Source organism: Mus caroli, chromosome 5 (genome assembly GCF_900094665.2).
Source record: "Mus caroli chromosome 5, CAROLI_EIJ_v1.1, whole genome shotgun sequence".
NCBI classification, from domain to species: domain Eukaryota; kingdom Metazoa; phylum Chordata; class Mammalia; order Rodentia; family Muridae; genus Mus; species Mus caroli.
Genome location: NC_034574.1, coordinates 83,397,362 through 83,411,371, shown reverse-complemented (window position 1 = coordinate 83,411,371; position 14,010 = coordinate 83,397,362). Strand labels below are relative to the sequence as shown.

Sequence of the window (14,010 nt, the reverse complement as noted above, 5' to 3'; positions counted from 1 at the left end):
TTATATAGTGAGTCCTTGAATAGCCTGTGCTACAGTGAGAACATATCATATATCTCAAGAGTACAGAGTCAACCTGTATTATATAGTGAGTCCTTGAATAGCCTGTGCTACAGTGAGAACATATCATATATCTCAAGGGCGTATGGGGGAGGCATAAAGCTATGCCTGAGAACCTTAGTCCAATCCTTAGAATTCTCAAGTGGTCTCTGATACCACATGAGTTTCTTCCTCAGGGTTAGAGTTAGATTTACAGACACGTCATATGCACATTATTAAGAAGACAAAAAGTTAAATATGCTCATATATGCAACATCACAAAATATTAAGTTTAGTTCACATAACAATATATGGGTTTAGTTTTTAAATTTATTTCCATTACTTTGACATGAATGCAGGTGTGCAGTTTTATCAGAAGAGGTTGTCAGTTACCTGTAGCTGTAGAAAAAAATTGTTAAAGACTTTAATAACTGCTTGAAATTTTTGGTTTAGGGTTTGTGAACAATAGATCTATAAATAACAGGCTTATTTATTATACATAACGAATTTACCTACTTTCCCAGTGTTGAGAATTCTAGGTTCTCATGTATGGTAAGTTGGGACTTGGGGCAGTTGTTTTTAAGTAACTTCTCTGGCTTAAGGCCATTTTGGAAGGGCCTACTGGATATTAACAGTTTTATGGAAGTACGGTGGTTTCTTAAACTAGCAAGAGATAAGTGAGCTGTTTTTAAAAGGGATTATGCTATGGGAGCTAAAGGCAGGTTACCCAAGTTTCAGAAAATACGCTGGTAGCTTTGGTAGGTGTTCAATAAAGTAGAGGACAGTGTCCACAGTTTGGCTTTACCAAACATGGGAGAGGTTTCTAAAAACTCAATTCACTTTGGCCTACCCTAGGGGTGGGCACTTCGTTGTTCCATTTATTTTCTGTTGACAGGAACACGAATGTGAAAAACTCAACAGTTGTTAAAAAGCCCTGTGCATTCCATTTAACAAGAAGACAGTGCTCCCGTTGAAGCAAAATTGTGCTGTTGATGGAATTCATTTTGTAAAATGAAAAATAGTATTTTTCCCTGCTCCTTGTTACGATGGTGATTCTTCTTTCTTTCTTTATTTATTTCGGTTTTTCGAGACAGGGTTTCTCTCTATAGTCCTGGCTGTCCTGGAACTCACTCAGTAGACCAGGCTGGCCTCGAACTCAGAAATTCGCCTGCCTCTACCTCCCAAGTGCTGGGATTAAAGGCGTGCGCCACCACGCCCTGCGATGGTGATTCTTCTTTTCAGAGGCTAGCCTGCAATACACAATAGATCCGCCTACCTCTGCCTCTTGACTGCTGGGATTAAAGGCGTGCGCTACCACTCTGGGATTCTGCATTCTGTTTATAAAGGAATACAAAATGCTAACCCGAACAGATAAAGACATTTAGGTCTTATAAAGTAGAGCTGCCTAGGGGGATAAAGGACGCAGACTTAACTCTGACCGAGCCAGAAACACTATTCCCAAAGTAGGTGTTTCAGCAGCGCGTGGAGAAAACGGAGATAGATGCTGCGCGCCTTGGGCGGAAGCAGCCGAGTCACAAAAAGTACTCAAACCACAATTTCCTTGAGTGGAAACTGAAACTCAACAGCAAGGCAGTTTGCTCGCCCCGCCTACCCCTGCAGTTCCGGTTCCCGCTCTGAGCTCCACCCCAGCTCGGTGCCGCGTGGGAAAGGCGGAGTCTTACGTCATCTCTAGCGCGACACTGGACAGGGCTTTCGGCTGGGAGGGTCAGGCGTGACCTCGGGCTCGCGCGTGCGCATAGCCTCCTGATGCTAGTGCTCGAGTTGGCGGCCGTCCGCTCTGTGTAACCATGCTGTGCCGGTCGTGTGCCGGGTGGCTCCGGTCGCTGCCCACCCTGCGGCTCCGGGCACCGGGATCACCGCCCGCCTGGAGCAGCGCGCGGCTCCCAGCCCTTCCGGTATGGGCGGCCGCGTCGGTGTCTGCGGCCTCTCCAGGCGGCTGGTATGAGGCCCTGGCAGCGTCGGCGCCGGTGCGCACGGCGGAGGAAGTGCTGCTGGGCGCGCAGGAGGCCACTGGCCTCCCCTGGTGGGGCAGCATCATACTCAGCACCGTTGCCCTGCGCGGTGCTGTCACTCTGCCCCTGGCCGCCTATCAGCACTACATCCTGGCTAAGGTGAGGGGCGTCGGTCCCGGTGCTGCCTGCCTGCTAGTGTTAACATCGAGGCTAAAATAATTTAGTTAGCATTGCATGTTAAATGATGGGTGGTGACTCGAATACCTTCCAGTTCACCCGACCTACCAAGTATTTATTCGAAATACAAGTGCCTCCCAAATTTTCGGTTGAGACCAATATTGAAGAAATGGCACGGAGGAACCTGTAACATTAGGGTCATAAACATTTTAACAGAGTCTGCAGCATCATTTGTCACTATTGATACTGCTCTTTATTACTAGAAAGGTATCACTAAGCAGTTTCCAGACATATTCTTCCTCTGGGCCTACCACCTACTACCCTGTATCTGATGGATTGAAACTTCGAGTTGGCCTTTTAGGAACTCTGTTCAGTGGAATTGGTATAACATCACCTTTCCATGGCTGTGCCTGGGGGTGGGGTAAGTCAAGATTTTAAGTACTTTGAGTCACAGAGGATTGCCAGGGAGGGAACAGCAGCATTGAGCCAGGAAGTATTCACAGTGAGGTGTTAACACTGGAATGCTGTTTTCTCTCTCCTGGGAAATGTAGGGATGGAACAGTAAGATCCCGGATGCAGTTTTCATTTACTCGAAGTCCTATGGAGGAGGTGCTGTTAGATAAGCTACATACTGGGAATCAGGATTTCAGGTTATGCACAGCCAGAAACATAAAACATCAGGTACCCATAACCAAGAAGTTGCAGTTGGTTTAACTCAGTGTGGTTGCCAAGATCACGCAGATAGATGTAAGGCAGGAATTTAAATTTGGGGCCAAAGATACTTTAAGCAAACTAATATCTAATAGAGTTTTCTTAAATGTTTTCGATTACAAGTGTGATAGTAAACATTTGTATATGGTCTAGGGAACAGAGACTAGAACTGTGAGTTTGGTTGTCCTGACCAAATGCTGAGTGGGGTTAGAAAGGGATTATGTGGTTTGTAGGTTATATAGTCTATCCTGGAGGCATTACAGAGCAGGGACAGCAGCAGAGTCCTTGGAGGAACACTGCTTACTGGCTTTTTATACAGCTCACGCTCGCATGCCTGGGGCTGGTGGCACACAGTGTCCTGTGTTCTTCCATGTCAATTAGTGATTAAAAAATGCCCCATAGGCTAATCTGATGGGTGAAATGTCTTAGTTGGAGGCCCTTTCTCCTGGGTGTGCCAAGTGGACAGCTGAAGCTAACTATGCAGTGGTTATCAGTAAAGATCCTTTATGAACTCATCAGACAACTTTTTTCTTTAGTTAGGTGGAAAACTTGCAACCAGAAATAAAAGACATCGCCAAGCGCCTTAACCAAGAAGTTGCAGTCTGTGCCCGTCAGTTTGGATGGTCCAAGAGAGTGGCTAGGTATGCAGCTTTGTGTCTGCAGTCATGAAAATGTGTGTGTGGTGTGTGCGTGTATACACGGTTAGGTATTCTTTTGATTGGTGTATTCATATTAGTCACTGTGCTGCATGGTGGTTTTATGTATTGGAATGGAATCAAAGAAAGGAAGAAATAGGCGTTATCCCAACTTCTGTGAAGCTGAATGGTCCTCCCATCTCAGCCTCTCTCTCAGCTCTGAGATTACAGGTGCAGACCATTGTATCTGGCTCTGTATGTCGGAATATGACAGGGTTTCATGTGTACCGGGGATGCCCAGTAGTTAACTGTACCCAGGAATGACCTTGAACTTCTAATCCTCCAACCCCGACCTCCCAAGTGCTTAGATTACACATTTGTGATACCACACCTGGCCTCTGTTCTTGGGAGCCACTGAAAAGATAGAGTCAGTGAATTAAATACTGTATTAAGATTTGATGTAAGTCAGTGGAGCTGGGCAAGTAATGTGCCACCATGCTTGGCAAATTCTATTTAATGTGAGCTTTGTCATCTTTATTTGATGCTAATACAAACTTGACATTGCACTGAAGAGCTGAATCAGCAATTAAGAGCACTTGCTTTCATTTGTTTATTTGTTCATTGATGTTTTAATCTGAGACAGGGTTTCTCTGTGTAGCCCTGGCTGTCCTGGAATTCACTTTGTAGATCAGGCTGGCCTTGAACTCAGAGATTCGCCTGCCTTTGCCTTCTGAGTGCTGGGATTAAAAGCACTGGTCTCTGTATCTTGCCTAAAGAACACTTATTGCTCTTTTGGAGGGCCTAGGTTTGATTCTCAATACTCACATGGTGGCTTATGGCTGGCTGTGGCTTCAGTCCTCGAAGTATCCAGTACCCNCTTCTGACCTCTGAGGGCATCAGGCATTCATGTGGTGCAATTAAATACATGTAAGCAAACCACTTATACACATAAAATAATAAAATAAATCTTTTTTTTTTTTTTTGGTTTTTCGAGACAGGGTTTCTCTNTNTNGCNNTGGCTGTCCTGGNNCTCACTNTGTAGACCAGGCTGGCCTCGAACTCAGAAATCCGCCTGCCTCTGCCTCCCGAGTGCTGGGATTAAAGGCGTGCGCCACCACGCCCGGCTAATAAAATAAATCTTAAACAAGAACAGCAAAGAAAACTTGACATGTAGGGAAACATTGTAGCTAAACAGTTGAGGCAAGACATTAATCTCAGTACTGTGGAGGAAGACTCTCTTAAGTTCCCCCAGCCTGTTTTACCTAATGAGTTCCAGGCCGTCCAGGCTACAGACTGAGACCTTGTCTCTGAAAGAGAAGAAACTAGAAAGTGTATGTATTAATGCATGAAACATAAAGCCTTATTTGTTACATATAAGCTTAAGTAAGCATGGTGTTTTGATATTTTTATGAAGAGAAATCTGAGAGCTACAGCAGTGGACCAGGACCAGGTGAATAGTTAGCTGTCCATTTGGGTTGTAGACGGCTTGATGAAGTGACATTTATGATGCCTTCCTTTCCTGTACTACACTGGTCCATTTTGTTGGATGACCTAAAAATTTTAAGGACCCAGATGTGCAAGTGTACATAGAGAAAGAAAGTATAGATAAAAGTAGAAGGGCCTAGAACATATGTCTTAGTACTGTCTAAGTACTGTCTTAGTTCAGCATATTACAAATTGATTAAACTGAATACACCAACTAAAGGCTTATCTTGTACTAAATGTGTATGATATGAGATTGAATATGAGGAAGAAACTGGGCAAGGTCAGCAGTGGGCACACAGGAGGCTACCCTGGGCTAGTGCTACCCTCCCTGCCTCAAAAAAAAAACCAAAAACAAACAAACAAACAAAAAAATCCTCCAATAATCCTCCCTCAAGACCTTGACCTAGAAAGTAAGACTTAACAGTCAAAAGCAACAGTTTAGTGTGGCTGCACGCAATCCCGAGATCCTGGCACTTTGGAGGTGGGGATGGGAAGGGTAAGGTAGCCTTGACTACCAAATTCAAGGTCATCCTGGGCTGTCTGAGGCCACATCTCAGAAAACCACTAACATAATTGAGCTGGTTGTAGTGCTGCATATTTTAATCTCTGCATTTAGGCAGCAGAGGCAGGTGAATCTCTAAATTCAGGGCCAGCTTGGTACTGACTGAGTGCCACCAGCCAGGGCTCACAATGAGACTCTGCCTTTCAAAAGCAAAAGAATCTGATTTGGTGAACAGATTAACATAACCCTTGTTGGGAAGTTGATTGAAAACACTGGAGGCCATTTTGGCAGTCTCAGAATATACACTGTTGGAACCCCCAGAACAGAGGAGCTATTTTAGGAGGTCAAGTAATAGTGTTTGCCTGAACTACAGAGTTAAGTAAAATATGCTTTCAGCTGTAATGTCTGTAGTTAAAAATGTGTTAAACTTTGTTGGTCTTGAAACCCCAGTACATTTTCTTTTTTCTTGATTTTGAGACAGGAGTTCACAGATAGCCCAGGTTTGCCTTATTAAACTGGCTATGTAGCTGGAGCCTGGCCTCAAGCAGTTAGAGACTGTGGTAAATAAAATTATTTTTTAAAACCTTATTGGCTAGAGGTCATTAGAGACTAAAGCTGTAGTCTGACAGTATCAGTAGAAGGCTGTGTGCCTTCTGCTTAGTGGCTGTCTCCTACTGGTTACCACGGCTTAAACCCTTTTCAACCCTTCGGCCATCGCCACAGACTGCTGTAGGGTGTCATTCCCTCTCCACCTTCCCCGTAGACTCACCTACCTGAAGAACATGCGGAGACTTGTCTCGGAGCTGTATGTCCGTGACAACTGCCATCCTTTCAAAGCCACGGTGCTGGTCTGGGTCCAGCTTCCAATGTGGGTCTTCATCTCTGTCGCCCTCCGGAACCTCAGCACTGGGGCCACACGTTCAGACGGTAACTATTGCAGAAACCCTCATCTCTCAAAATCTTCAGGGTTGCATCCCAGTAGAAAAACAATCTTAGTTTTTATAATTACCATTTATTGTCTTCCTTACATACAGAATTCAGAGTCATAAGTGTAAACACACAATCTGTGTTGAGAACAAAAACTTGAGAAAATGAAACACAAAAAAATATTGACTATAAATAGCTTGAATAAAAAGGATGCAGATGTTTGAGTGAGGCACTCTGGGAGTGTTGGGCTGCTCCTCTGTGTATGTTCCTGACAGTTCTCAGCTGTTCTGAGCATTCCTGTTTTGTGTATCAACTGTTTCAGCAGGCATTTCTGTTCAGGAACAGTTAGCTGCTGGTGGGACGCTGTGGTTTCCTGACCTCACCGCAATGGATTCCACCTGGATTCTACCTGTCTCTGTTGGTGTTGTCAACCTACTGATAGTGGAGGTCGGTGCCTCACATTGGGGTTGCTGACCACTTCAGGCACTGGGATTGCCTGCTCTGGGGGCAGGAACTGTGTCATGCCTTCCCTTCCAAATAGCCATGCACGGCTGCAGCACCCAAGGATATATGAATCCCTGTTGAAGAAAGAAAAGATGGCGCTAGAGAAGTAGCTTGGTAGTGAACACTGGCTGCTCTTGAACAGGTCCTGGGCTCAATTCCCTGCACCCACATGGCTGCTCACAACAGACTTTACCTTCTGTTGCTGGGATAAAGTATAGAAACACATACACGAAAGTACTGGGTTTGTCAGTCACTCTTCAGTTACCCACAGTAACTGCTGCTGAACTCCATGGCACCAGGCACACGTATGGTACATAGAAAACTGAAGTCATCGGTGAACTTTTGTTGGGGAAAGACGTCATGTGTAGTATAAATGTTCTTCCTTAAGAACACTCAGTGTAAGCCGGGCGTGGTGGCGCAGGCCTTTAATCCCAGCACTCGGGAGGCAGAGGCAGGCGGATTTCTGAGTTCGAGGCCAGCCTGGTCTACAAAGTGAGTNCCAGGACAGCCAGGGCTANACAGAGAAACCCTGTCTCGAAAACCCCCCCCAAAAAAAAAAAAAAAAAAAACACTCAGTGTGGCTCTGGTTTGTGTTTAGTGACTGTCTGGTAGTAAGAAGGCAGTGATGGACGGAGGCTGAAACGAATTACTGTCAGTGCTAACAAAGAGCTCTAACTCAACACTGCTGTGTGCCAGCGACTGAACATTTGACATGCATTACCTAGTTCCAACCAACCCTGTGAGAATTACACGGTGGTTACTTCACTTTTAGGGAGGGATAGCAGTGCACAGAGTTAAAGCTTGTGTGAGATGATAGTCTCTGGGATACAGGGCTGCCGGATGTGGGGACACCTGTCTGTAATCTCATCACCTGCTAAGTGAGCCACTCCTGAAGTCAGCAGCAGCAGCAGGAGGAGGCTTGCCTCTGCATCAGAGCCCTGCTTCACAGGCATGGAGGCTTAACTGGTGTTCCCAGCCTTGGAGATAGACAGTTAGTTATGTAAGTTCATTGATGTTGAAGTTGTTGTGTTCAAGTGCTGGGTATGGAGGCCACGGCCTTGTACACACTAGGCCAAGTGCTATGCCATTGAACCACAGTGCCAGCCCTTAAAGGTACTGATAGAGGCTAGTCTCAAATCAGCTTTTAACAGACCATGGCGGTCCACGCCTGTGATCCCAGCTTAGACAGTGTTTGAGGCTACCCTAATCTATTGAGTGAGTTCCAGGCCAGACAGGGCTGTGCATAGTGGAACCCTATCAGAGGACACCAGCTGGTCACAGATCCATAAGCTAGAAATGACTTGGAGTTGCTGATCCAGTTTATCAATGCAGGGATTATAGCAGCGCCTTAAAGCCTAGGCGTCAGCTGGTGTTTTATTTATCTGATTTAATGTGTGCTTTAGTAATCGTGGTGTGTTCTACTTCAGATTTTTGCTCTACAAAAAATTGGGACGTCTCGTTTTCAAATGTATGTTACAAATTTTGTCCGAGCTGTATCCGTGTTGATGATTCCAGTTGCTGCAACGGTACCCTCGGTGAGTAACAGCATTGCCTAGGACCATGAGGCGCTTCCATGCCTGCCGTCCTGCCTTGGGGATTCCTTTTACCCACGGGACCCTTGCTGTTGAAAAGGATTGCATAACTGTCGTCTGTATCACTGGCTGACACTGAGCACTGCCTATAGACTGAGTCACCTTTCACGTGGATGTGTCCAGCTGTCCTGTCACTCCCTGCTCCCCGTCCTCTATTTTAATCTGACAACACCTCCATAGTCAGGTCGCTACCTACTCGACTAGCTAAGACATTGAACAACTTCCATATAGACTGCATCATGGACTAAAGTACGTAAAAGAGGAAAAGTCCATATGGATTCCTGAGGACATCTTAATCTTATGTGTTACTGTGGCCTTGTTCACTTGTCTCTGTTGAGACCTAAGCAAGGTTTTGAAAGAAATGGAAGAACAATTGATTGTTCAGTCTTTTCCATGGTTTCCACAGATACTTTAGAAGTTGTCAGAAGTGCCGGGCATGGTGGCGCATGCCTTTAACCCCAGCACTCGGGAGGCAGAAGCAGGCGGATTTCTGAGTTCGAGGCCAGCCTGGTTTACAGAGTGAGTTCCAGGACAGCCAGGGCTATACAGAGAAACCCTTGTCTCGAAAAGCCAAAAAAACAAACAAACAAACAAACAAACAAAAAAAAAGTTGTCAAAAGCCATGTCAGGCTGATTTTCATCTTTACTCCATGCCAACATGAAGCCAGTAATTGGCATTCAGTGGCTGGCATTAAGGTTAGATGAGCAGGTAGGAACTTCCCACTGTCCTTGGGGATCCACAGTGATGTGATATTGGTGTGAAAGTGTATTTTTAAGTTGGTCCTTGGGTGAATATCTGTCACCTGTGCAAAATAAGCTTCCATGTATCTGAAGCCCACCTGAAATGGTGGCTATTACAGTGCTTTCCCCTGGGGGAGCATTGCTGTAAGATTTTGTGTAACCCCAGCACAGCGGCTGAAGAAACCCCTGATGAAGCTGGTGTGCCAAGGATCGAGCTCAGAGTTTATAACAGATGTGAAACGGTGTCTTAACTCTGACCCGAGTCCAGAGTGGTCCAGATAAGAGATGAACTCCACAGGGGCATCCAGAGGCCTGCGGCTGCTTCCTGCTCTGTCACACACTGCCTCTGATACGTGTCCTCGTGGCCACAGTGTTCATGGTGCCTGATGGAGCAGGTTAGGTTGCAGACAGCAGAGGGTGCCTCAGGTACACATCCTTCTGAGAAGCATTACTAGGTGTCCCACGGAAGAAGTGTCCTTATGTCACATTTAATCACATCTAATTTAAGAGCCTAGAAAGTATGTATAGTGGCTTTTTAGATATCATATAGCCAGCAAAGTTAGGGTTTTGTTTCTTAGCAACAAAAGGAATTATGTAGATGGCAGCTTATGGTTCCATCTGGTTGCCCTGAAAAGTGTGGTGAGCTAAAGGCTTGGCAGTGCTTGTGTGAGCTGAAGGTGGTGTCCAGCCACTGTCCCAGCTACTCAGAATGTGACACGGTGCATGTGTGGTTGTCACAGACAGCTTCCTAGAGTTGGTTCTCCCCTCCCCCATGTGAGTTCCAGGAGTTACACTTGTGTCATCTGGGTTGGGGCCGAACACCTCTGCCAGCTGGTGCACCGTGCCGTTTGTAGGCATGCTTATTAATGCACCTAGTATGTCACCTCGAGTCTCCCAGTGGAACCGTGAGGCAGGCCCTCCACAGTCTCCCTGAGTGATGAGCCTGAGCATGGGAGGGAACTTGAAGCTGACTCTGCTCCTCGGGCTGCCAGGCGCCTCAGGTACTGACTGTGCCGATCTGCCTTTGGTGTGTCCCTTGCGGTCTCTCTGTGGGTGCTGTGTTGTGCTTATCATTCTGTACAAATGCTCTCAGAACAGCACTCTGAGGTGGGAACAGTTGCTGTCCCGTTTATAGGTAGGAAACAAGCAAGAACAATGACCAATACAAAGCCGGAGGATAGAGAACAGGACTCAGACTTAGCTTCGTCCATTCGTGGCTCACCAGCCACATAGTTTTACTTCCGAGACCTGACTGCCTTCTGATGCTCAAGCAAAGCATGAGACACATGTATGTTTACAAAATCCATGTATGTGTAGGAAACACATGTGTATAGGAAGGCTTCAGGGCTTAGTCTGAAGTGCCACCCTGGGTTGTATCACAAAAGAAAGTTGATAATTCTGTCTTGAAGAACTAAAGAGAAGTCCGTCCTGCCGACAGAGGAACTAGTTCACGCTGTCTGTCTGGTAGCTCTCTCAGAATGCCAGTGCTCTTTACTGACCGCCAAGCTTGGCCATGCAGGCCAGCTGCTGACCCATGTGCTCTCTCTAGGCGCTTGTTCTCTACTGGCTGTGCTCCAGCCTCATGGGCCTCACACAGAACCTGCTGCTGCGCTCCCCTGGATTCCGCCAGCTCTGCCGGATACCACCAAGCAAGTCCGACTCAGAGACCCCGTACCGAGACCTCGCTGCTGCCTTTTGCGCCAAGTTCCTTTCAAGAAAACGATGAGAGTCCACTCCCAACACCCTGGAAATAATTACAAATGTCACCGTCAGTTTCATGCATTGAATTTAGAAGTCTATATTTAAATATCATGAAGCACTGTGGGAAATTCAGATGTATTTGACGTTTAGTAATTAAAAACTAAATATTCAATTGTAAGAGTGTAAAAATAACATAGGATGCCTGACCTTGTTCATAAAAATCATAGTTTTGCTGAGAACAGGATTAGGTCCTGTATGATCTCTACCCAACTGTCCACAAATAAAGTTTTGTAAGTTAAAGGCTCTGGTGAGATAATTTCTTTCTTTCTTTTTTTAAGGATTTTGTTTTATATAAATTATGAATGTTGTTCTGGGGCTATGTGCATCTGTGTATAAGTGTGCTGGAAACCAGACTCTGGAAAAGCAGTATATACTCACCGCTGAGTGTCTCACAAGCCCTCCAGTGAGGTAACTCAACCACTGAGCCGTTTAGCCACCTCTCCAGCCCGTGAGATCATTCTTTTTTTTTTTTTTTTTTTCGATTTATTTATTTATTACATTTAAGTACATTGTAGCTGTCTTCAGACACTCCAGAAGAGGGAATCAGATCTTGGTTGTAAGCCACCATGTGATTGCTGGGATTTGAACTCAGGAACTTCAGAAGAGCAGTCGGTACTCCTAACCACTGAGCCATCTCTCCAGTCCCCTTCCCCCCTTGTGAGATCTCGGGTAAGTTCACGGGTCATAGAAATCGTAGCTTCAGCTCTTGTGGCATTCAGGAAGCTGACAGTTGTGGGTGATGGATTTAAGAATAAGTTCCACAGGAATTCTTCGTATGTTAGCGTAGTAGCTGATTCTGAAATCCCTGGGGCTCAGAGGCCACCACACAGCTGCAGCTGGGTATGTTCCCTGGTGTTCCCAGCGCTGTTCTGCAGCTGCCAGGTCACAGGGAGAAGAGATTGCTGGGTACAGTCGACCTTGATTTTTGGTAGATTTTTGTACTTAACAAATCTGCCTTCATGATAAAATGTATTCACATCTGCAGATCAACATTTCTAGTACTTTTAAGGTCATTGGTGAAGAAATTGAAACACTTGATGAGTCAGCAGAATTCAAACTGGCTGATGCTGGACAGGGTTCTGAGCTTGCTGCCTTCATGGTTCTGAAGCCGAGCTTTTCTCAGTCCTTTGCCTCCTCTTCCCTTTTTCTTCAGTTACATTTTTTAAAACTTTGTGTGCCTGCATGTGTGTGCACAGATGTGACACATGTGTCGTAATGAGCGGTCAGATGAAGTCGTCGTTTCTCATCTTCCCTCCTGTGGGTTCCCTGGAATCTAACTCAGGCTGGAAGACTTGGCAGCCAGTGTCTTTACCCACTGAGCCATTTCACTAGCCTTTTCTATCTAACAGGCCACTAAGTGTCCTGCGGAAGTGTCCATCCAATGCTTGGAGGTATAAGGAACGTGATGTGCCCTGGGGTGGCGGGGGAGGGGGGTATGTACATAGATTACAGCAGTATTGGCAGAGGGCTCCATGTTCCCGAGCCATCAGTGTGTTTGTCTGTGAACAGAGATGCCAACAACTTGCAGGAATCTAACCCTGTATGTTCCCTAGGAGCTGTGACTCTAATTCATGGCTCAGTTCCTGAATCTGGACCATGGCCGTGGCGTATGCACAGTAAACCATCCCTGTCTGACTGAGATCCGTGTTCACTAACTGTTGAGTTGAACGAAGAGAGTTCACTAGTTGGCTACCCAGATGAATCTTCATTCATGATGATGGTGCATCTCAATAAATCCATTGTAAATTGAAAGTCGAGTTGTCTTAGGGCTTTACTGCTGTGAACAGACACCATGACCAAGGCAACTCTTACGAGGACATTTAATTGGGGCTGGCTTACAGGTTCAGAACGTCAGTCCATTATCATCAAGGCAGGAACATGGCAACTTCCAGGCAGGGGTGTTCAGGAGGAGCCAGGAGTTCAACATCTTCATCCAAAGGCTGCTAGCAGACAGTCTCCAACGTGGGTAGGAGGAGGGTCCCATTGACCACCCCTACAGTGGCACATGTCCTCCAATAACGTCATACCTCCTAATAGTGCCACTTCCTAGGCCAAGCATATTCAAACCACAAGTCAAACAAATACATACATACCAGTATCCTAGCCCCCAGAAGGCCAAGGCAGGTTGCACAATTGCTAGACAAACCTAGCCTAGATACTGTATGGAAAAAGTGTTAAAACAAACAACAAAAACCCATGGCACTGTGGCTTCCTGTCATAGTACAGGTTTTGTTGGGGTCCAGGAATCACCTCACAAACCACATGAACACCGATCTCAGTCAGACAGGGATGGTTTACTGCGCATACACCACAGGACCAGTCGCCCAGGGCCATGGTCCGGATTCGGGAACTGAGCCATGATATTGAATTAAGATTCTACAGAGTTTTTAAGCCCCAAATCTACAAGTGTCTGTGCCAAGTTATTTCACCACCAGGATTTAGGGATGGGGAATTTCCTTAGGAACATGTCTTTCTCTTTGTTGCATAATTACAATATCCTGCTCCCATGGGTTGTGGGTAACTGACAGGGGACTTGCCTTGTCTAATATTCATGTTCTACCTTGTCTACAAGGATGGGACTTGTCTAACATTCATGTCTTTTTTTTTTTCTTTTTTTTTTTTTGTCGGGGGGAGGGGCAGTGGGTTCGAGACAGCTTTTCTCTGTGTAGCCCTGGCTGTCCTGGAACTCACTCTAGACCAGGCTGGCCTCAAACTCAGAAATCTGCCTGCCTCTGTCTCCCAAGTGCTGGGATTAAAGGCGTGAGCCACCACGCTTGGCTTAACATTCATGTCTTAACTTGCCCATGAGGATGTGAGTTGCTGATGTAAATCTTTCTTCCTGCTAAGTAGGATGTCAGTCCCCAGGGAGGGCTTGAGAACTTAAACTTTACTAGACCACTACTCAAAATAGATGTCTTATTTCAAGTAGTTGTTTCTATTGGTACATGTATCTCTCATGCTGGGCT

The 14,010-nt window shown here is 45.9% G+C and overlaps 1 protein-coding gene across 3 annotated transcripts; it reads left to right on the top strand.

Moving 5' to 3' along the window:
* The first annotated feature begins 1,763 nt into the window (after positions 1-1,763).
* On the top strand, positions 1,764-11,284 carry LOC110294550 (cytochrome c oxidase assembly protein COX18, mitochondrial). Of its 3 annotated transcripts, none has more exons than XM_021162860.2 (6): positions 1,764-2,168; positions 3,438-3,538; positions 6,283-6,446; positions 6,772-6,893; positions 8,378-8,485; positions 10,833-11,284. In XM_021162860.2, the coding sequence occupies exons 1-6, from the start codon at positions 1,845-1,847 to the stop codon at positions 11,007-11,009; spliced, it is 996 nt and encodes a 331-aa protein (XP_021018519.1). In that variant the 5' UTR covers positions 1,764-1,844; the 3' UTR covers positions 11,010-11,284. The 3 variants fall into 3 exon arrangements, with proteins under 3 accessions (XP_021018519.1, XP_021018517.1, XP_021018520.1); XM_021162858.2 differs by having other exon boundaries at positions 6,769-6,893; XM_021162861.1 differs by having other exon boundaries at positions 1,785-2,168; positions 3,434-3,538.
* The last annotated feature ends 2,726 nt before the right edge of the window (positions 11,285-14,010 follow it).

Bases quoted from the DNA above. Each gene is read 5' to 3' on its own strand.
- LOC110294550 (XM_021162858.2), top strand. From the start codon at position 1,845: ATGCTGTGCCGGTCGTGTGCCGGGTGGCTCCGGTCGCTGCCCACCCTG. The intron at 3,539-6,282 runs GTATGCAGCTTT...CCTTCCCCGTAG, and splicing joins TGGTCCAAGAGAGTGGCTAG to ACTCACCTACCTGAAGAACA. The intron at 6,894-8,377 runs GTCGGTGCCTCA...GTTCTACTTCAG, and splicing joins TCAACCTACTGATAGTGGAG to ATTTTTGCTCTACAAAAAAT.